This window comes from Protomyctophum parallelum (genome assembly GCF_964188405.1).
Source record: "Protomyctophum parallelum genome assembly, chromosome: 17".
Lineage (NCBI taxonomy): Eukaryota > Metazoa > Chordata > Actinopteri > Myctophiformes > Myctophidae > Protomyctophum > Protomyctophum parallelum.
This window is the reverse complement of record NC_139719.1, coordinates 20,472,883-20,497,431: the sequence shown is the minus strand read 5'-3', so window position 1 is coordinate 20,497,431 and position 24,549 is coordinate 20,472,883. Positions and strand designations below refer to the sequence as shown.

The 24,549-nt window shown below is 42.1% G+C and overlaps 2 protein-coding genes across 2 annotated transcripts in view; one reads left to right on the top strand and one right to left on the bottom strand.

Annotated features, from left to right (window-relative positions):
- Window positions 1-24,549, top strand: part of ogfod3 (2-oxoglutarate and iron dependent oxygenase domain containing 3) — a 30,373-nt gene that overhangs the window by 5,186 nt on the left and 638 nt on the right. The window contains exons 5-8 of the mRNA XM_083787880.1: window positions 809-873; window positions 4,432-4,488; window positions 5,575-5,728; window positions 12,732-12,855. Of these exons, the coding sequence (XP_083644006.1) occupies window positions 809-873; window positions 4,432-4,488; window positions 5,575-5,728; window positions 12,732-12,855 (400 nt within the window). The remainder of the gene's footprint in view (window positions 1-808; window positions 874-4,431; window positions 4,489-5,574; window positions 5,729-12,731; window positions 12,856-24,549) is intronic.
- On the bottom strand, window positions 9,975-11,349 carry LOC310874068 (DNA-directed RNA polymerases I, II, and III subunit RPABC4-like; the record flags this gene model as incomplete). The annotated part of the gene is made up of 2 exons (XM_083786734.1): window positions 9,975-10,332; window positions 11,280-11,349. The coding sequence occupies 2 exons, from the start codon at window positions 11,347-11,349 to the stop codon at window positions 10,157-10,159; spliced, it is 246 nt and encodes an 81-aa protein (XP_083642860.1). The 3' UTR covers window positions 9,975-10,156.

Genomic DNA, 24,549 nt, shown 5'->3' with positions numbered 1-24,549 from the left:
AATACCTTTTCACATGATTTATTTATTTACCTCTGACGAACACATTTTGGCCTAGTGGGCCTTCCTCAGCATTTCTCCTCCGCATTTGAAAATGGCCAATTTACAAGCTCACAATGTGTCGCTATGCAATGCACTGTGAGCTTGTAGATCTGCTCATTTCAAATGATTTTTATACATTAGAAAACTTGTGAAATGGAACATTCTAGAGTCTAGACAAAGAGCAGTTTTGACTCTGAGTACTTTTACTTTACTTTAAGTATATTTTGATACCAATTATTTTGTACTTGAATTGAATTCTGGACTTTTACTTGTAACAGAGTATTTCTACATTGCAGTGTTGATACTTTTATTTAAGTATACAACGGGAGTAGTTTTACCACCACTGCACTTGCATTATGAGGCAACATATGTGTGTAACATTCTTGTTGTCCACGCTCTCTGGGTGACCCTCATCTGACCTACACCCCTGCCGGCTTGGTCCTCAGCCAATAAACATTCGTTGTTTATAGAGTGTTAATGCGCTAAAATGAAGGGAAGTGAAACCACGGGGGACTTCAGAGAAAGTGACTTTATTTGTTGGCTCGTGAAAGACAATAGAGTGTCCCCCAGACAAGTTCACAGCAATAACAAGTAAAGGGTGACTGGTCACAGGCTCAGCCAATTAAGTTGCAGAAGTTAAACCATGGAATGGAAATGTTTTCATATATCTTTTTGTCCAGCCCTCTTTATTTTCAGTTCCGCTATTATCATTTCGTTGAGTTCAAGTATTTGTACTCGGGAAAATTCATGTGTTTTTCATTTACTTCAGGCCTCGATCCTGGACCTACACTCTGGAGCACTGTCGATGGGAAAACAGTTTGTTAACATTTACAGGTACGTCGCATAGTTGATCCATTTTTTTCTGTTCCTCTACCAATGTGTGTCTTGACAACTACCGGTAGTCTTGTTTGCGTCCCACAGGCCACAGGGATACCAAACAAATTGAACAATGATTATAGTTTATTGTTTAATTCAGTGTTGGTCCTGTTGATACTGGTTCTGCATAGTCTCTCTTTGCCCACTTTGTTAGTCCACCACTGGACCTCTGGGGGAACAGGACAAACTACTGTCATTCAGTCCCAGTCTCCCAGATCATATCTGGAGCATTTCTCTTTCATATCTATAACCAGACTTGGTGGTTTTAAAGGTATATTCAGTGATTTCACTCAAAAAACCTTAGGTTTCGTTTTTGGCAAAAACGAAACCTAAGGTTTTTTGACCCCCAGGGGTTAACTGGGGACAGGGAGGAACTCCTTATATGGCCAGCACACTCTATAGTAGGGAGGATTATCACAACAAAACAAAAAAATAAGTGATATTTGGAAATGGGCTAGCACCCTCGTCCCTTGCTGATCTCATTTCCAGTTATAACCCACCCAGAGATTTAAGGTCGGCCGATCTGCTACAGTTGAAGGTGCTAGCGACCAATGGAAGATGTAAGGCTGACCGGGCCTTTGCAGGGCTTAAAGTTCTCAGTCCTGGTGACTGATTTCAGTCCTGCGGATTTCATAGGGGTCATTTAATGAGATTAGGGCTGACCTTCGATTACGTTTTTGATGATCGACGCTTCGATATAAATTTATCTCGATCTTCGACGCTTCGAAACCCATGCGAGCAGTGGCTCTTTGGTTTAAACAACGCTATAGCGGAGAGAAAGGCATGCTTGGATTGGTATCATTTATTTTAAACGATAAGCCTTCATGAAAACAGTGACGCACAAATAATTAGGCTTAATAACCGCCCACCGCCGTTATAGGAACCTGACGCCTCTGGAGTGGAGCAAACACAGGCAAATAGCATAGGCTACATAATTACAATAATACGATCAGGTGCAATTAAATGCCAAAGAGAAAAGGTGTGATTTCAGTAGAGATTTGGTCTGGGTCTGTAGGAGCTGCTCTGCTGCATGGGAGTTCACAGTGATGGAACAGGTCAGTCTTCAGACAAGAAAAAAAAAAGCACACCAGTGTGAACCAAGTGGTGCAACTCCCGTCTATTGGTTCTCTGTATCGTTCCAATTTGTATCGTTCCAATTTCTTCTCTGTATCGTTTGCGTCCAGCAGGTGGCAGCCATGTCACATACTTCTCTCGTTCCAATTTCACGCATGCGCACACCACTCGTGCTCATGATACATGATACAAGATACATGATACAGGCGGACATTGCTGGATGTAGAAGTGGTTGCACCACTTAAAAAAGATATCGCTGGCAACGCAAAATCAATTCTCCGCATCGCCAAAATAAATCTATAGGCCTAGTTTCATTCGTGCCATTATACTCAGCCAATATGCACAACGCAGCGCATGAGATTGCAGATCTTTGAATTTTCGGTGTGCGCACTGACCATGTGAATCCAAGCAGGTCCTCACAAGTATAGGTACACCGCCAGGCTCCACAAGGTTCTCAGCGCAACAATGGCGCATCGATAAAAGTTGAGATTTTATAGTGGCATTATTCAGGCAATACTCAACAGATTGTTATAATTCCAAGTTTATATTTCCATTGGGGTGTAAGTAATGTTTTTATATGACTTATCAAACATGGTAGCCTATATTTAATGTCCACTGAGCTGTGGTGCGCTTGCCTACACTCTCAATTAGGGATTTTCCCAGCGGTCATTTTCACTCTCGTGTAGCCTACAAACTTTATTCAAATAGGGTATTTTAAAATGCAACCACACTTTCGATTTATTTTTCCTGGCTCCTGGGACTGCAGCTGCACTGTTCAGTTGACTTCCTTGTTTTTAACACGGGGAAAGAGGAGGCGTTGCGAGGTGCTGCGAGGCGCAAGCATGGCTCGCGGACCAAATGGGGCCGCTTTTTTTTTAATGACTATTCGATTCAAAATGTTAAAAATCAATTCCTGTGCGTATCGATTGAACGTCGATTAATCGAGTGCAGATTTGAAAAAAATCTTTTTCAGTCTTGGGGATTTTTTGAGCCCTGCCTTTGCTTGCCCTGCTAAAAACTTATTTTTTCTCCATGGCTTTTAATGAAAGCTGACGTAGCCCCACTTTTCCTCACTGTAAGCACATGCTTGCTAGTTTTTTCGTTGTTGCACTTTTTGCTTTTGCTGTTTTGCTTTTACCTTTCTACCGCCTGTTTATATGTTTTAATGTTTGTTTATATTGCATTGTTCGCCCCTTGTTTTTCTTTTAACCTGTGCAGCACTTTTGGTTGACTTTGTGACGTTAAATGTGCTATATGAATAAAGTTGAGTTGAGTTGAATGGAGGAAAGAAGCGCTGCCGTGGTCCTTGTAGTTGTAGAACTGAAAACAGGTGCTCGTCGGCGAGGGTTCAAACGAAACAAAGAAAAAGAAAAAGGGGTCCAAGGCACTCTGTTCCAGACAAGATCATTAAAATAGACCCAACGCATTTCGGCTACAAGCCTTCGTCAGGGTCCCATGAGTTGAGTTGAGTTACATGTGGAGAACACTGTGTGTCACAAGTCTGCCACAGTTACAATTTCTAGTTGGCGATTAATTGTCACATAAATAATTGCATTTAATAATAATGTAACGATTTCATTGTGTTTTTGGCCTAGAAACACTATCTGGAAAATATGAAGACAAATTTGATTTCTTTTTGGTTTGTAGGCTTCATAATTACAAATTGCACAGGGCAGATCAGATTACTGACACTTATATTTTCAACTTTCAACACATCACTTTGTGATGTGCTGTATAAGCTTGTAAATCTGCTATTTTTGGAAAATGTTTGAAAATGCTGAAAATCTTTTTTTTTCAACGATTTATGCAAAAATTATTGGGATTATCTCAAATAATTGTGATTAGGATATTATGTAATAATTGTGACAGGCCTTTATGTGTCGCGATATAGGTCACTGTGGCCCAAAGCCAGTCGCAGTCAATGTTTCATCCATTAGGGGGAGTCAAGAACTACAAGAATGTCTCTTGGCTCTTTCTCCATCTCCCCTTTCACTATATCTGTCCTCCATTCTGTTCTTTCTTTATACTTTATACTTCCTGGCCCATTGAACAGCGACGGAAATGCCGTTCGGCTGGTTCCAACTGAAAAAGTTGATGGATGCCACTCCTCTGTCTGGGAACGTCGGTCAGAGCAGTCGGACGTTTCCTACCCGCCATGTTTGAATGGCTGGGTTGGCGCCTGGCGTGCCCACTTGAATATTCTGTGCTGGTGCTGTATGCTGGTGGTTCTGTTTCGCTCCATTCCCTTCCTGTCTGCCCTGTCTGGGGACTGTCTCTTTCACTGTGTGAGTTCGTGACTTGTTTTACGTGTCTACTACTGTCCGTGTCTGTGATTGTACGTGGTCATCTGTATCTGTGACGGTCTGTGGCTGTTGAGGATGGTCTATGGCTGTGGTCATCTGTGTCCGTGCGTGTGGCTCTGTGTTGCGGATGTGACCACAGGTACTTTGGGGAGCAGGTCGGGGACGTATTCACGCAAGAGGATTTCCAGCTTTACAGGTGACTGATTGACTAACTTTGATTGACAGGCCATGTTTAATTAAACCGTGAATCCATTACCCATTAAGGTACACCGCTAAATCCTGAGTGTTGATGTGACTCTGAGAGTGTAAAATGGTCATTGTGTTTTTGGCACACTATTATTATAGAAATTCCAACTGCATAGAAAAGCATGAATTGTATTTATTTTGCCCTCACGAAGGACATGTGCAGTACAGTAAAGGACAGACAGACAGACACACACACACACACACACACACACACACACACACACACACACACACACACACACACACACACACACACACCCCTAGCATCCTTTTGGTACTATAAAAGAGCCAACACATCTTCCAGTATGAACTATAAATGTATATAGAAATGTGGAGATTTCTCCTGTAGAAAAAAGCTTTTGCACACCTAAGGCGTATGAACAGTTGCGTAGGCCAGTGGACATCATTGATAACTTAAAGGAGCATTCAGTGATTTGGAAAAAACCCCGGTCCGCCCCGGTAACAAGATGTGCACATGCACGCACTACAGTGGGGGGGTCACACGACAGGCCAACAGCACACACACCAAGGCCCGCCCCCGCTCAGGCAAGCCTGAAGAAGGTCCGGAGGGACCGAAACGTTGCCTTAATAAAAGTAAAGCTCCTGTACCGAGCAGATACTCAGTGTGCGGGCGTATCTTTCTTCTTATCAGAGAGTTCTCCTGTAAAATGTTGCCATAATGTTGTTAAGCAATTGCCAACGTTCCCTGGCCTGGTGTATCACAGTCTTTAGTGTCTATAAATGATGCCCATGGGATATATTCCAGTTCCTGTGTTCATTCACCACATCTGATGTTGGTTTCTGTTTCATATGTAGTAAGTGTGGCCTGACCGGTTTTGCTTTATTTACTTACTTTATAGACAGGCAGTGAAGCACATCATTACACTACGAGACAAAGCATAAAAAACGTACATACAAGAAACAAAAGTACAAGGTATAAAGTTCATCTATATGGTTAGCAGCGTTTCTTTAGGGCAATATAGAATTGTAACTAAAGTAACTTTAGTTTCTTGTGTGTCTGCTTTCCACTTCTTAGAAATGTGCGTGGCCGTATCCAGGCGGTGATAGCCGAGACGTTTGGTTTGGACCCGTCCCTGATGTATCTCACTAAGCCCACCTTCTTCTCCAGAATCAATAGCACCTCAGCCAAGATGACACACGACGAGTACTGGCACCCACACGTGGATAAGGTAACAGACTTGCACGAAACACACAACACAGCCGTTGCTCTCAGCCGGTGTTACTTTTCTCGTCTAAAACGATGACGAAAGCTGTGCGTCGACTAGCCTTTTTCCGCAGACGAAAATGTAATGAAATTTCGCAATTTTTGAAAATTGCAAGTGTGGTGCAGTATGATGATGATGACGCACTTGACGTCACAGGGACCCTGATTTGACATACGGTATGGCTCGAGTGCATGCCGCAGAAACTGTGGGACAAGTAGTCCGTCAAACTTTTGGGGGTACTTCTATAAATAACAAAGTCTGGCAATTCTAGTCTGGCAACCACACATTATTATTATTTTTTTCAGATGACAAAAATATGACAAAAAGGAAAATGTATTTTATTCAAAGCCCTTGTGGGAGGATGACTAAAACAAAATGTAATTATGCTGTCAAAATTAACACTGCTCTCAACATGGACCAACGGCGTAGGGAATTTTCTCACAGTCCTCACACAGTTTGAAAAGTGAAACGTGCGGTCTGTTCAGTACATCTAATCTAAGCCATCTAACGGTCATTGTTTACAAATGTATTGTATATTACACCGTCACCCGTTTTTATTAAGCATTTTTCATTTTCATTACAATTCCCCCATCGCCCCACCCTCCCCAAGGTTCCAATTATCATTGCAACAAGAACAGACATTTCATCAGTTAGTTTGACATTTTACAATATATAGGCATCTTGTCTGGTAGACTTATAAATAAAGATTGAAAAGTAGGCATACATACATACATGCATACATACATACATACATACATACATACATACATACATACATACATACATACATACATACATACATACATACATTAGGGCTGTCCCCGACTAAGGATTTGTATAGTCGACTGATAGATGAATAAATTAGCTGTTAGTCGACTAATAGTCGACTAAGCAAAAAAAAAAAAAAAAAAAAAAAAAAAAAACAATATACAAAAATATTGTATTATTCCACTAGGTCTGTGGGGGACATAAACACATTTGAACATTCTGACTGTTCAAATCTTTCTTTTTAACAACTGAGAGGCTTGTCATTAGCCAGATTGAGCACAGCAGGTGAGATTGAGATTCTGGAGTCTATCAGGCCAGCACACTGTGCGATTCAAGTCACAGGCAGTGGCACATTGCCACACAGGCAGACACACTCCAGATGCACATTGGAGATTTGAACAGTCAGAATGTTCAAATGTGTTTATGTCCCCCACAGACCTAGTGGAATAATACAATATTTTTGTATATTTTTGTAAATATTGTATTTTTATATACAATTTTTTGGGGAAAAAAAAAAAAAAAAAAAAAAAAAAACATAACGTGTTCCTTCCACGCGCTACGTCCGGCCGGTGAAACTCTCCCCTGTCAGGTGAAAAGAAGCAGCTTGGACTACTCGTGCATAGAAGGAAGCATGAGGTCAGTCCACTGCGCCCCCAGGTTGACAGAGGAAGTGTAGCGCCCAGGATTACATTAGATAATTGACACTGGGTGAAAAAATGGGTTACAAAAATAAAATAAAACCCCGTGGCACACTGCCAGACTGGATTGCCAGCCAAGGTGCCTGGACCACTGAGCCACGGCCCAGTCCGGCTGTTCATTTACTTCATTGTGTGTGAAGCATCTCCAGATTTTTCATATAGACTATATGAAAATGCGATGTGACATCATCATACCCGGAAGTTATTTGGAAACGCCTACTGACTGTCAAAAACCTACTTTTCTGGCCTCGACAGCCCATACATCCAAACAGAAAAGTCCTATATGATTGCATTAAACGACGTTAAGCTCACTTTGCCACTCACTTTATGCATGCGCATACCCTCTATTCATTCTGTTTTCTGCTTTGTTAAGAGAGGAGACCAGACCAGGCACATATTTTGACGGAGATGTTCATGCTCATAAATGCGGATGTTGTTACACATTTTGAAACCGAGAGGGATTCCCCTCCCTTCAAGGCAACTTGTTTCTGTAAATCTCATTATGAGTATACCGGTATTACGTCTCACCTCTCCCATCAATATTTTCATCCCTAGAGTTATTGTGTGCGTGCGTGTGCCACATGCGGTGAATACGGTTAAGGGTCATCTGAGCCAGTGACTAAAGCTTCTGCCAATCATGCCACGATAATTAACCTTTTCATAATCATTTACACTCTTGCCATCTTCATCCTAAATCGAAGAAACTGGGCCTGCTCAGCGTTTCTATGGCTTCTGTCCTACTCGTTTGTTTTTTTCAGGACTCGATGGTGTTGCTACGGCACCTGAATTTGCCCAAGGGGATCAGTATCTGTTCGTCTTGCTTCTATAATGTCTTGGAACATTACCTGCATGTGCCTTTGCTCACAGCCCCGTCTCCCCTGAGTTTCTCGGGCATATTAATTTACCTCGCATCCTCCTCTCCTCCTGCCCCTTGACAGATGGGGAGCATTTTAATCCAAAATCCCAACCCCCCCCAGTCTCCCGCCCATCTGTCTGCAGCCATTTTGAGGCTAATTGGCTAAGCCAGCCCTCATTTAAATGTAAATTGTAAATACCTTTTAACATCTTTGGTGGTAATTCTTCTCCCATGACTCACATTGCTGTCATGGTGGCAGTCACAAGGTAGCAGGGAAAGTGCCCTTTCATCGTTGTTCATGGTGGGGAATAATCTTTGCAACTTTATGAGACTTACAGTGAGAAAAAAACCAAATGTTCTTTAGCTCCACAAATCAATGCAGCGCAGACATAACTGTTGACCCCAGAGGATGCCATGGTCCCAGCAATTTCCCTCATCAGATATTGGATAACACTGACGGAAGAAGTTCTCACATTCTTTAATCTTTACTTAAGTAAAAGTATCAATACCACAATATAGAGATACTCTGTTACAAGTAAAAGTCTAAATGTATCGCGTAAAAGTGCAACAGTGTTGTTAGCTAAATGTACTTGAAGAACCAAAAGTAGAAAGTAGTCGTTATGCAGAAAGTCCCGTTTCACAAGATTTGAAATGTATAAAAATAATTTGAAAATGGCAGATCTAGATAATAGTAGATCAATTATTTTCAAATGGCCGAAATGTACATACGGCTGAAGAGGCTACTTTATAGTTTTTAATAATAATAATAAAAATCTAAAAAGTAACTAAAGTTTTCAAATAATTGTAATGGAGTATAAAAGTACAACATTGGCCTCTAAGATGTAGTGGAGTAGAAGTAAAATCACAGAAAATTGGCAAAACTGAAAATACCTCAGAATTGTACTTAAGTGCTTAACCCATACAAAGTACTTAGTTTCTTTCCACCACTGCTCAGTTAATCCCACTTGTCCTCCAGCAGAATTGCGCTATACCTGCCGGTGCCACAAATTCCTCTTTACAATTACATGTTCCACTCCTTGTCAGTGTGTTTATTGCTGCATGGCTAGGCGTTGTTGGCTAGATCCATCTCAAGCTGTCGGCTTGTCTAATGTCGCATTATCTCCGAGCCACTTACTGTATCATCCAGATGACTACGTTCATTGAATTAGAGTTGCACATCAATCACCGGGATCGTGGCGATATGCGGAGCGTGCGCGGCATGTTTTCCCGTCGCTGTCGGGCGGAAACCTTGTATTGTCAACAACTGTTTCTTTTCAGGAAATGGATTAGCCCGTTTAGACCTGAGAACGATTCTACAAAATGTCTTCTAAAATAAATCATGAAAATCTAGTTTTCTGAAAAACCCATGTTTCTATGTCAGCGGTGCTCAACCTTTTTCATGTCAAGGACCCCCAGAATTATCTGTATTTTGCCGCCGACCCCCCATCTGAAAATATGTTGTTCCAGGGACCCCCCCTCCCCAGATGCAAAGATTTGAGTTAAAAACGTTCGCTCTGAAAGAATATATATTCAAAGATTTGCGACACATTTTCACGATTTTTCAAAAATAGCAGACCTACAAGTTCATAGCGCTATTTTTGCTATTTTTCAATAGCTAAAGTGTAACATAATGCTTGAAACACCAAGAATGTGTTAAAGGAAGAACCTGTGTTCCAATGGGTCCAATGTAGTTATTATTTTGTCACAAGCTCTTGTTAATACTTTTCAAGGGTTAAATATGTATGAAACACGCAGAAATACCACTTTCACAGCACATGTTTTTCAAAAGTAACGAAAATAACAGATCTGCAAGCTCACAAAACATCACAATGCAATGCACTGTGAGCTTGTATATCGGCTATTGTTGCTTCATTTGAGGGACACTTGGTTTTTTTTCTTGTTTATACCTTTATTTTCACCCATCATATTTGTATGAACCAAGGTATATGGACATATGTTTTGTCCAAAAACAAAAGGTTGGTAGCAAAGTGTGATATTTATTTACATTATCAGAAACTACAAAAATGGCACACAACAAAAAAGAACACTCAAACAGCACTGCTTTCCTCTTCACCGTGCATCAAAAACCACCAATCGCCTGGTTCTCTTCTTGTACATGATTCTGTAACCACATTCTCTGCATCGGATGGGATCACGGGCCTTGATTTCGCTTTCGGTGTGGCATTCTCCACAGATGTAGATCATGGGCTGTTGTTTGGGAGGCTGCACAGCGCCTTTCTGCGCGTCTATATTTCAAACAAATGACTTTATTCCTGCAAAAGCAAAATGTCAACGAGATATTTGTGATTTTGTGCCCACATTGGATCGGCACATGCGTAGTCTCTTGAGGGACACTTGTAATTTATATATATATATACTGTATATATATATATATTTTTTTTTTTCTCTTCTGATTGTAATATCTGCTGGTGCCTCTTGGCTACAGCTCCCTTATTAAAAAGCCTTTCTCTGCAATTCACACTTGTTCGGTTGAATTCAAAGTTAAGGAGGTTATGTTTTAAGCAATCGGAGCAGAGCATCACCCAATCAATATAAACAGCCTTTATCCCAAACTGGCCGAAATTAGAGAATTATTCCTTAACGGCAAGGCAAACATATTGTGTTTTTCTGAGACCAAACTAGATGAATCCATCAGGGACACTGAGATTGGGGGTAATGGGGGTGGTGTTGCCGTAATGGGGGCATGGGGGTGGTGTTTGCATGCATATCCACAAAGATACTGAATTCATTAGCCGTACTGACTTGCAGCATGTTGAAATTGAAACTGCGTGGGTTGAATACATTTAAAAAAATGCGAAATCAGTACTAGTTGGCACCGTCTACAGACCTCCTGACCAGAAAGGCTTTGATGATATTCTTGAGGGATGCTTAGCTGAGGAGGAGGGTGCAGAGAAAATCCTGATGGGCGATCTGAATACGGACGTACAACGTAAAGAGGCGCCTGTTTTCAAATCATTCAGTAGGTTTTGTGATCTGCATAGTGTCAGCCAGCTAATTACCCAACCTACTAGAGTGTTTGTTTCTACTCAAACTGTTGTCCGAGGTCATTTTGACCTTGGACAAATCCAGAATCTCCATGAAAGGTGTTATTGTATGCAGGCTTAGCGATAATTTTATGATATTCTGTACAAAACACAAAAACTTAAGACCGGCTGCCACAAAACAGTCATACTGAACAACATGGCTCCTTTGAGAACCATCAGGGTCAAAACCCTCTCGGAACCATGGATGAATTCGGACATACTGACTGCAATGAAAGCCAGAGACAACAAATGCTCTGAATTTCTAAAATTCAAGTCAAAGCTTGCCAAGCGCTTAGACCAAGCTCAGTTGGACAACCTAAAAACCCAACGAAACAAGCTAAGAAATATTGTTACTGCCATGACCAAATCAGCTAAAATAAACTTTATCAATGATGAAGCTGAGGAAAACAAAAACAATCCTCGGGAGCTCTGGAAGCTACTCAACAACCAACTAGGCTGCAGTCAGAAACTGAAAACCAGGTTTTCAAACATAAACATCAAATCGAGTGACACTCACAAGCTGACAAGCTTGATGTGGCCAACTACTTGAACATCTTCTTTACAAACATAGCAACAATGCTGGTTAACAAACTGCCCTCCCACTCTGGGCTCTTTGGTGTAGAGCACATTCAAACCTTCTACAGAAACATAGGTGTTTGTAAAGACTTTAAAAGATTTTAAACTAGTTATGGTAACAACTGATGAGGTACTTAAAAAACGGAGTGCCCTCCAACCCCACAAGGCCACTGGCCATGACAATATTCCCTTCAAATTTCTCAGAGACTCGGCCATCTCTATACTGTAGCTCCAATCATCACCCACATAGTAAACCTCTCCATCATTTCAAACTGGCCAAAGTAACCCCCCCTGCACAAGAAAGGGAGTAAATTAGACCCCGGCAACTACCGCCCTATTTCTATTCTAAGCTCCATCTCGAAAGTGATGGAAAAAATATTATAGATAAAAAAAGTATCTTGCCATTCTTTTTAAATGTATTCAACCCACACAGTTTCAATTTCAACATGCTGCAAGTCAGTACGGCTAATGAATTCAGTATCTTTGTGGATATGCATGCAAACACCACCCCCATTACGGTTTCCATAATTTCTGACTAGAGTAGTTCTCAATTTCAATCTCAGCGTCCCTGATGGCCTCACCCCTCCACCCACCCCTTTTTCCCCTCTTTTCTTTTCCCTTTTTACTTCCTTTATTTCCTCTTGTCTTTTTTTGGCTATATAGAAGTGTCTATTTGTACGTCTCTAAATGTTTTGATGATTTGAACAAGGTGGACCCTCTTGTTAACAAGTGTAATGCTTTATTGGGTCGTCCACTCACAGTTAACAGTCTTTGTATTGAGTTGTGCTTGAAATGTACTGTAATTCTGCAAACTGTTAATACATATTTCAATCAATCAAGCAGCTGGGTTATCAACTTATCACATCGTCAAGAAATGTAGGAAAAACAGTGCCCTCTTTTCCTTTGAATTTGACAAGAGTCAACAGTCTGTCTCTCTCTCTGAGAGAGAGACTAGGTTTTAAGTAACTCAGACATTGCATTCTCTGTCTTCGTTCTTTTAATGTACTCGTCTCGTCATGTCGCAGGTGACTTACGGTTCCTTTGACTACACATCCCTGCTGTACCTGTCCGATTATGGCTCTGACTTCACTGGAGGAAGATTCATCTTCATGGACCCCAATGGAAACCGGACTGTGGAGCCACGAGCAGGTGACCACCACCACCTACACGAGACATGGCTAAAGCATTTCCGGGGGTCCCCATGAGCCAAAAACCTTGAGAACCCCTGACCTAGTCTAGAGAAAATGTATTATGGTTTATAAAATGCTTGATTCTGAGTAAGGAATAGCCCAGGGCATTGTTATGGGTAAATCCACTTAAGTGATTTTGCCTGGACATTCTTAATCATGTACGAGGAATGTAATACATTTAAGTCTAAAGGTCTTCACGCATTGGCAAATTTGCGATGCGGCGACACGAATAAACAACCTGAAAATGCTAAATATATTCGCCACTCCTCTCCTCCTCCTTTATGTCGCTGGTATCCTTTTTCCACCACTTCTTCACTACCGTGATGGGGGCCCAGAGTCACTTGGTATCCACGGCCAGTCGGACACCCACCCGTGCCCGTCGGTAATTTTTTTTTACTAGCCCTTACCCGTTGTGAAATTCTTGTGGCCGCGGGGGGTACTGCACCCTGGGTGCATTTTCGCATTTTTAATTCACAAATAAATTCATTATTAATTTATAATTTAACAATCGTTATTCGTTATTATCTCTTCCATCGCCACTAGGGGGCGCAAAATAGGCCCTGAGCGCCAGTTTCTATACATTTTTTTTTTTTTTTTTTCTTTTTAATTGGGTCCCCCGACCTCGCAGAGCTGCCGGGCCGGGCTATACGGTACAACTACGGTACGGTACGCCGCTGTTTATAGACAAAAACACTGTTTGGGCTGCATTGTGATTGGTCAGAGGTGTGTAGCATTCTCGGCGAATGTCTTCAAAATTCGACAGCAGAGCGAAAAAATAAGGAGCGAAAACAGTCACATTTTCGTAAATTCGCACATTCGCCACTGATTGCTTGCATTGACTTTATGAGTTAAAAAAAAAAAAAGCTAATTATTTGCACGAATAAATCGCATCGCTAATTCACCAGTGTGTAAGCAGTCAAGGACCTTTAGTCTTAATCCTCAATTCACGTTTGATACCAGGACAATTTCAATTTCAACAATTTCAAAGTTCAATCATGGGGGACGGCCTCCATCTGACCGTATCACTTCCTCTCTCTCTAAACCTCACAATCAGCAATCCTGTCCCTGTCTAACTTACCCCCCCCCCCTCCTCCCTCTCTCTCTCTCTCTCTCTCTCTCTCTCTCTCACTCTGTTCCCCTTATCTTCCCTCGCTCCATCTCATCTACTTGTGTGTGTAGTCTCCCGCCCGTGTCTTTAACCCATTCTGACCTGAGATCAGATTCTAAAAATGTCTTCTACATCCTGACAGTTTTCTGAAAAAGCTATGTTTCTATGTCAGTCGTTCTTCGATTTTTCAAAAATAGCAGACCTACAAGCTCGTAGCGTGCCACTCGGTGACGCGCTATGAGCTTGTAGATCTGCTATTTTTCAATAGCTAAAGCATACTGTAATGCTAACACCAAGAGGGGTTCTCGCCCGTGTCTTTAATCGGCCTGAGCTTGAGCTTTCAAGTTGATGTACTTTTACCTTTCTGGAGTATTTCCAAATCTCAGTCATTGTACTCCTACTATACATCTTTTACTCCACGACATTTGACAACTTGTTTACTAGTTACTAGTTACTTTATAGATAGTTACTATGACTATTACAAAACATGCATTAACCAATTCAGCCCTAAATGCATTTCGGCCATTGTTTTTTTTTTAAATACATTTTACACATTAGAAAACTTGTGAAATGGGACATTCTGGATAATGAGTAGTTTCTATTTTTGGTACTAGTATTTCTACATTGCAGTATTGATACTTTTACTTAATCTACGGCGCTCTCCATGGTTTTGATAAAATGGCAATATTGTGTCATCATTTCTGACTTAACCAATCATCTCGTTTGGAATATAAACGCTTCTAGAGAGAGTTGCGATGTGACAGCGCAAAGTAGTAATGGCAGATTATACCTCGCCGTTTTGGTCGGGGGAAATAGAAGGCGGGGCATTTCAGAGTAAAATCTGCCTCATCTGCTGGGCACTCTAGCGAGAAAAAACCGGCGCACTTGAAGTGTTAACGTGAGTACTTTTCCCACCACTGCCCGAGTCTCGACACGCCACCTCCCACAGAACCTTCCCTGTAGTGTAGACGGTTGCCGACATGCTGCTGAAGGACGTTTGGTTTAACCCATTTTGACCTGAGAACAGATTCTAAAAATGTCTGTTTGAAAATGACAGTTTTCTGAAAAAGCTATGTTTCTATGGCAGTCGTTCTTCGATTTTTCAAAAATAGCAGACCTACAAGCTCGTAGCGCGCCACTCGGTGGTGCGCTATGAGCTTGTAGATCTGCTATTTTTCAATAGCTAATGCATAACATAATGCTAACACCAAAACGTGAGTACTTTTCCCTCCACTGCCCGAGTCTCGACACGCCACCTCCCACAGAACCGTCCCTGTAGACATGCTGCAGCTGAAGGACGTTTGGTATAATGAGGGGATACACTGCAGTCCGCTGCCTGGTCTCCCTCCGGTCAGGCTGAGGTCGAGCCGAACATAGAATCGACAGCAGCACACACAACCGATTGAACTATGTAGGCTCAGTCTCATCTCAAACCCTGCAGTGGACCCCGCTAGTTGAATTACAAGCGAGTGCGCGAGAATGGGTATACAGACACTGACAGACAGAGGCAGAGGGAGAGAATGAAATTCTTCCACAGAGCTCGATTTAGTATATATTTTTTCCAACCAAGGTTCAAGTTTTAGGTTGTTATTTGAGATTGTAAAAGATGACTGTTAGATTTGTTTTCATTTGCTGCTTTCTTTCCTGTTAGCGATTTTAGGACTAGTCACGGCCAAGCTACACCAGGCAATTTTGCGCGCGTGCGTATGCGTTTACTGCGCGCGTACAGTGCGTTTGGATAGGACCAATATATTTCAATGATACCAGCTACACCAGACGCACGGATACCGCGGGCCATCCTACGCGTGCTCGAAAAATCGGATCGGTTAAAAAAAATTTACGTGCGTATGCCCCCAATGCGCGCGTATCTATATATCCTCCCGGATATATCCACGCCACATATATCCGCGCCACAGATCTGGTGTAGCCGGGGCATTTCGCACGCATACTTTGTGCGCGCAGTGCGCTTACGTCAAACGCACACATGCCCGGTGTAGCTTGGCCGTAAGGTTGGGCGGTTTCCACATTTTTAAACGACGGTTTATGTCCCCCGAAAAACCAAGGTACCTTCAAATTAATTTTACGCGTTATTGGTCGAGATGGCGGCTGTAACATTTTGTAATCAGAAACTGCTCTTACAGTCTATTGCCACTAGATAGCCTTTCCCTACTATAAATGTTTGCACGCGGTCCTCTATACTGCGGTATAACTCCAGCTTGGTCACATGAAATTATTTCATCGCGATCGGCAAGTTTGTAGCTGACAGTGGCTGAGAGTGACCCAGAACTGGTTCAGGCCCAAGGTATCTGAGACTGTTGCAGAGCCACAGGGAAGAGTCACTTAGCCTTGTGTCTTGGGAAAAGTCATTTATATCTCTGGAGGATTCAACATGCTGACCACAATGAACTGGTCTTTAATTGACACCAGAGGCACACTCTTGCCACCATCATCTTAACAAGCTTTTATTTTATACGAAAATTGATCAAATGTACAAATCTTTGGGGTACCAAACCCATGGGGGATAGATAGTGTTCCGCAGTGTGATGTAAGAGAGGAGGAAGTGAGCAGTCATACATAATGCATCACAGGCCTAGGTCCTGTCTTTGTTGTTTGCACACCGCTCACCTGAGTCACCTCGCGCAGAAAGGGCAACTTGCAGACGGTTGACTGACAGGCGCTGACTTTGGGAGAGTCGGACCGTCATGCCTGTAACCGATAATTATTTCACAGAGATAATGGTGGCTCTTTATCTTGTCTGCTGTTATAATTGCGCCTCATCCATCTCTGCCACGCAGCTCACATCTGCGCTCAGCGGGAGGGCTAAAACTGAGGATTTAACTACCGTAATTAAGTAGCGAAATGTCGTATGTCAAACTGTTAGACATAGACGGCACATTTGTTTCAGTACAACACACAGACATTTTAATATTAAACCACTTTCAACTTTGACAATTATTAAAGAAATTCAAAAGCAGCCGAAAGTTCAGATGCAACTGTGATGTTCGCTTGACACCGTGGTATGACAATGTACTATTGAAATATTGAGAGAAAAGGTTTCTGCCCGACAGAAACGATACGGAGGAGGATGCAATGCACTATAGTCTGTGATCTGGGTTTAGAGTGGATTCGAAAAGGAGTGCATTCGAAAAATGAGCAAAGGTGGCAATGAGGGATGACCACGCTGCCCTACAAAGCCAAAATGCAGTAACTACGTACATTTGTGTATCCCAAAGGTCAAATTAGGCTTCATGGATTTGGCCGATAAACAATTACGAATTAATTAATAAACATAATTATTTACAAGTAGTGTAATATCACTTATTTGCCGATATCTCATTTGGCTGACCAGTTGAAACACTTTGAACCCATTTGGTGTTTTAAGCATTATGTTATACTTTAGCTATTGAAAAATAGCAGATCTACAAGCTCATAGGGCGGCACCGAGTGCCACGCTACGAGCTTGTAGGTCTACTTTTTTTTTTATCGTGAAAATGTGGCGCAAATCTTTGAATGTATATTCTTTCACAGCGATGGGGGTCTGTGGCCAAATACAGAAATCTCTGGGGGTCCTTGACTTGAAATAGTTTGAGAACCACTGACATAAAAACATATTTTTTTTCTGAAAACTGTCATGATTTAGAAGACATTTGTTAGAATCTTGTATCGGGTCTAAATGGGTTAAACCCATAATAGGCCAAAAGAAAACCAACACTTTGCACTTTGGCTTTGTAGGGCAGCATGATGAAGAAGGGAGAGTAGCAAAGAGGAAGTGGTGGGAATTAACTAACTACATTTACCCAAGTACTGTTATTTAAATATATTTTTTATCCCACGATTTTGTAACCCATTTTTCACCCCTGTGTCAATCATCTAATGTGATCCTGGGCTCTACACACCCTCCACCGGACTAGGGTGTAGTTTCCCTGGTTGGACGTAGCGCGTGGAAGGAACACGTTATTCCAACCAGTTCCTTTCCCCTCCATCAGGCGCCCCGGCTGGCCAGGGGGAGGCAGTTTAGTGACCAGGATTACTGCATGTTTTTTGTGAGGGTACCTACCCTAGGGGACACGGGTAGGTACTAACAAGTACTGTTATGTTAGTAAAATGTGTAACCTCTTTGTCTGCCACACGGTGGCAGCAAAGGGTTGGTAAGACTTGCCAAGGCATTTTCACCATAATATTATGGGTACGGTACCTTCATTTCCGTTCTCCCGGCTCGGAGACCGCCATTGTAAGGAACGGCTTACTGTATGTTAGCATTAGCCTCGGAAACTCAGACGTTTTTATTTCCAGGGAGAAAGAAAAAAAGTCTGGGACAGAGTCCACTTCAATTCGGCATAGAGTAGCGCAAACGTCGATCACTCTTTGCTATTTCTCAGAGAAAAGAGCCAAAGAAGATCCTACTTTCAATGGGACCCTACGGGGTGCGCACGCACGTATCCTCCTGGTGCTGGGTGTACGCCATAACCTGACTCCGCCAGATGGCGGCAGTATTGAGTTCTCTCCTCCTGCCTGCATCTGGGCTCTCTCAAGCAGAAACGATAAACAGGAAGCAGCGGGACCAAAATCTGATATCTCCATAATAATCTTCGAGTTGTAGTCCTGTTAGGTTGTGTTTACATTTGCAGTTGCACTGTGGCACAGCTTGAATATGTCACCAGTCTCACGTTGATCCCGCCTCTAGCGGCCGCATATACGGCCGTATATCGCTCCGGTCTGATTTTGTAGTTAGTACATCGTCTCTGCCCAGACTATCCTTTCTGGCAGAATTAAAATGTTGTCCAGCAGGAGGAGTGGTTTCACCAGGCTAGGTATGTGAGGCGTTGCCTAGCAAGTTTTAAAAGTCGATGTTTAGCTAAATTTGCATATTTGATACAAAGCTTTATCTACGAGATCTCGTGGTTGGCATACAACTGGTGTAGAGCGAAACTACGAGATATCTCGTAGTTGGCACATACATTTCTTTAAACATAACAGTGTATATTTTTTATTTTGGTACTGGTATTACTACTTTTAGTAGTACGTTTTTTTTTAAAGTAAACAAATTCATTATTTGTTACACGACTGCAAAAAGGACAGCCATTAATGGCTGTTGGGAATGAGGGATGACACCGCGGGGGCGGTGTGGCCATGATGAAGAAGGGACATTGGCAAAGAAGGACAGCAGAGACTTCTAATAGACTGCCAGGTTTGCGAAAGAGTGCGTTAAAGGGCAGGAAAAAGACAGGTCCGGGGTGAGTGATGGAGTGGTTTAGAGATGGGAAATGTATACCTGGGAGATGGGGGGGGGGGGGGGGGGGAGGGGTCAGCGTGATGGAGAGTTGGCGCATATAAAGCAGGGAGCGAGGGATACGTGTTGGTGCCGTGGGGGAAGGAGTGTGAAAGAAGCACATCGACCCACCAGGAGAACTAATGGTATTAGTTCATGGTAATACTAATGGTATTATGGGGGGGGGGGGGGGGGGGGGCGTTTAAGATTAAAAAAAATTCTTCTACATCCTGACAGTTTTCTGAAAAAGCTATTTTTCTATGTCAGTGGTTCTTCGATTTTTCAAAAATAGCTACAGCATAACATAATGCTAACACAAAAAGGGGTTCCCGCCCAAAATGGATTAACCTTGCATGCTGCCTGCATGGCATCTGCAGGGGAAACTAATGCATTGGTGTTGTTTAAACCACGGCTAAGAGCTTTATAGCCATGGTTTGCTCTTCTGCTAAAAGAATACAAGGCAACACTTTTGAATAACTATGCCTCGTAAATAGTTCATAGATTCACAAACCGTTAGTTAATGATTTATTTGTTACTTTGTTGAAACTATGCCTTTAGTATGCATAGTAGAATAGAAGTAGAAAAAAGCTATAGAGCGCCGAAGTCCTGACGTCACTCGCTCATCCCCTGTTTCATGGACGTTTTTCTCTATGGAGAATAACATTGGGTCATCTTAAAATCGTCTCGCATAACAATAATTGTGGTCCAAAAGTAAACAAACTGTCTCGGCGATATTGTCCGTGAGGTATTGTATTGTACTGTATTGTTTACGACCGTCAGTCAGTCAGATTTGATAGTCTCTAGCGAAAATGTAACTAATTCAGCAGCAGTAACATTAGCGTTTTCTCTCAGTCAGTTGATTCTTCCATACAGAATGAGTGAAACAGCCTGGATGATTTACAGTTCTTATATGTGGCGATCAAAAATTTCCCAATGGGGTTTACAATGCAAACTAGAAAAAGTGCCCCTCGGGGCACAGGTCTCCACCAGGCCAGGTCAGGTTGTGGCCTCCTGGTGGCTCTATAATAGGCCAATGTGAAAAGGGTGCCATTTGTTCTTACACCATTGATGGCAATTGGATGATTTGAGGCATTTTGTTCCAAAAATGTGTTTTGCAAACCTCCACCTGTTGGTGGCGCTATAACAGGCCAATGTGAAAAGGGTGGGATATATTCCTCAGCCTAGTAGGAAAGTCTGTGAAAGATGTCACGTAAATTGCACGCTGCATTCATGATTTCAGACAAGTCTTTTCACTCTGGAGCTATCACCCCGTTCACTGATTGGTCTAGAAGTGGGGTAAACCACAGGGAGGCGGGGTCAATCCTTAAGGACATCACCGCGAGTATGATGGCCTCAACTCTTATCAACCGTTTTAGGTGATAAGCTATCACCTAAAACGTTGATAACCTATCTCCACAAACTGGAGTATGTATGAGCCTTAAGGATGCAGGATGCAGGCTATTAATTTGCATCACTCCTTCCATATTATACTGTAGCTCAATTTATCCAATTCCAGGTGGAACATTTTCTGAAAATAGCTGAGCTTATAGATCAGCTAGAAACAAACAATGTACCCCCGATGTGTGTGTCTGTCTGGGGATAATCTTGCAGACCGCTATACACCAATCAACGCTTGTGCAGGTTAGCCTGTTTTCCAGTAGGCGTTCTGCGATTTCTTTTGTCACTTCAAACAAAACGAATCATGGAACGCAGCTGATTCGCTGCATTTGTCACTTCGAACAAGACAAATCACGGAATGCAGCGAATCAGGCTGGAATCCAGGCGGTGTGCAACAGTGCAGGCTGCCAGTAGGGAAAGGAGCTCAATTCCAGAATGGTTTTCAAATCTGTCAATCACAAATATGTTTAATGTGAATTTATAATCTCAGAGATGGGATCCAAAAGGAAAATCTACAGGTGCTGGACACATTGCTGTGTACCAGGAAGGAACACAGCTGGGAACAGCCTGGAATATCCAAATTACCATATACAAGTAGGCCGATGCATACATAATTAAATCAATCCATACACTTGGAACGATGCTCATGCTCCGCACATTTACATCTTAAAACCGGCTGTGAAATTCCCTTATAGCGCACATGTGCGCTGTGAGCAGTGTGAGATTCCTTCTTGGTACACGTGGCACTGTGTGCAGTGTGAAACGTCCATCATCCTGTGGGATTTACCGTGTGGCATGGAAAAGCACTTTTTAACTTAAGAAAAAGTTACAATACAATACCACAATGCAGAAATACTACAGTTACAATAGTGAGGGAAAGTTAGCTAAAGTAATAAAAATGCTTACCATTAGCTTTCTTCACAAATGTGTTCATAAATGTGTTGTGACAGCTGCTGTAAGTTAACAACCTAAGGTATATAAGGTTGTTCTAATCAGCCATAGCCACTTGACCAAATGTGATGACATTTATGATGACGGCTATGGCCATTTTTAGCCCAAGGAGGGTTTTCGTGAAATGGATTCAGAATCATAAAAACACTCTACTTTCAGCAGCTGTCACAAAGGTTTTTAAGGGAGTTGGGTTGGAACAAATTGAGAGGTGATAGTAGACACCTTTATGAACACATTTGTGAAGAAAGCTAGTAGTAAGCACTATTTATTTTGAAGATTTGCCACAACTTTTGCTAACTTTCCCTTACAAGTAAAAATGACTACTATCTAAATCTAAATCTACCATGTAACTTTGAACTCAAAGTTTTAAATAATTGTAGTGGAGTGGCCAGTATTCAAACCCCCCTTCCACTCCCACATTCCAACCTTCAACTCCACTGATGTTTTGATGGCCAGCTTCAAAAGACCTTTATCTGACAGTCCCCATAAGACCCATCACACGCTTTCTCATCTTCTGTTAATTAATTATGATGATGTGTCCGGGGGAAGGCTTATATGAATTGACTGGGATGATTGCTGAACGCGTGGGTGTCTTCCACTGCGCAATGGCATTAACCTCGGGTGTATTGACAAAGCACTGCATGATGAATCGCTGTATGCAGCAACTATTGAGCCAAGTACCCTCGTCTCCCGTGGGCCTGGTAAAGGTGCCATGAAAGTCTAATTGGAATCCGTTTTATACGGGTGTGGGGATTTAACGGGGAAAGGGAAATATACTAGGCAGCGGTTGTAGGAGGCAAGCACGGTGGTGTGTGTAAAGAATTAGTGACAAAGCTGTCCAATCTGATTTCACAGTATTACATTTTGTATTGGTGGACAGTAGAAAAACAGAGCTTTGCATCCCGAACCAGAACACAGCGTTCAGTACTGTAGAGTGTAGAACACATGAATCTCATGAAGAGAATTTAAATAATATGCCATTAACCACAGCATAGTTTGGGGAAGTTAAAAGAAAATGCACACGGTTTTAATTTTATTTTCCAAAATTACATACAGTATACTGTATGCTTTTTTAAACTATATCTTTATTGTTATGATGTTTGAACAGTATTACAAACCTTACCACAATTCCATGCCACCGCTTGTACCTGTATAAGTAGCCTTGCCGAGCCATGAGACCCATAGGGCAGGAGCCTATCTCCTGTTTCTGTAGCGTGAGGCAGCTTGATGTACAAGTACAATCCAATCCAACCCTTGATGAGTGTCAAGCTGGGAGGTTCTGGGTCTTTGGTATGACCCGGCCGGGGATTGAACCCCGACCTCCCAGTCTCAGGGCGGACACTCTAACCACAAGGCCACTGAGTTGTACCTGTATTGTGACAAATAAATAAACCTTCTTGATTCTTAGCATCTATTTTCATAGACCTTGTAGTAACCTAATGGTTGGAAAGAGTTAAAGCTAGAGATGTCCCGATACTGTCTGTATCGGAAAAGTATCGGATCTGCCCTTATTTGGTCATATCGGGTCATATTGGTATCGGCAAATATGCAAAAAGGGGTTGACACTATGGCAGGTAAATATAATGTTGGGGCATGTGGAGTTTGCTTTGGAGTTGCCCAAACTGCAAGTGCACATTTGAGTGAGGCGTCTGCTATAAACACAACACGAGATATATAGCTAGATAGCTATAAACACTATTCCCGGTCGGTGGACTATATTTTTATTTTTTTATTATTATACATATTATTCTCTGGTATTGGTATCAGCTAAAACACAGAAATGGTGGTATCGGGATCGGATCGTAAATGAAAAAAGTGTATTGGGACATCCCTGGTTAAAGCCATGCCATATGGGACTAACTGAATCCTGGCCATGGATCAAATGGACCCATCCATGACAATGAGAGAAGAATCGGACACAATCAATCTATTGGATGAGTCTATATCCCTCCATTGTATAGGCACTAATCTGCCCTGCCGAAGGTGCTGAACTGACTGTTTCTTTCACAGTGGGAAACGTAAGTGCGAAGGATTATTTTCAAAGGGAAATGAATTGCGCAGCGGTTATCTAAAGCAGTGTGACCAATTCCAGTCCTTTAGAATGCCTTGATTTTTCTTGGACCTGAGTTGAAAGCAGAACAACACATCATCATGAGCTCGCTGCTTGCATATTCCTTTGTTTATGTGCCGAGTGATTCTTCTCACTTTCCATTCTTTAGTTTTTCGTTTAGTTTTTTGCTGAGTGATTCCCTCTATTCTACAAACAGTACAAACGATGCCATTACTTACCGTAATTTCCGGACTATAAGCCGCAGCTTTTTACCTATGATTTGAACCCTGCGGTTTATACAACGGTGCGGCTAATCTATGGATTTTTACAGCTAACGCAGAGCCATCTCAGGCTCTGAGCTAACGTAGCTGCGGCTTATAGTCCGGTGCGGTTTATAGTCCGGTGCGGCTTGTATATGGGATTTTCCCTAAATTTGGCTGGTGCGGCTTATATTCAGGTGCGGTTTATAGTCCGGAAATTACGGTACATATACATCCAAAGTGCTGAATACTGGGGAATTTATATACGGGCACACAACCATACACACATTATCAGACTATGGAATGGTATGGAGCACAAACAAGTTGGTATGACATTCTTGAATTCAGTTTTTATTAATTTCTTTAATATTCATAAGAAAATATATTGCATGACCGTTATGGGTGAGTTACACAAACAGTAATGCAAAACATCTGTCAGAAACGGCGGCTTGTATTTCATATACAGTAGGACTGTGCTGGCTTGTTAAAAAGCAACAACTCATGCTACAGTATGTTCCAGCCGTGCGATGTCTCTGCTGACTGAGCTGAAGAAGTTACCCTTGAGGAACATGACCAAACCGTTACGTCTGAATGGATTTTAAAATAACTTCCAACTT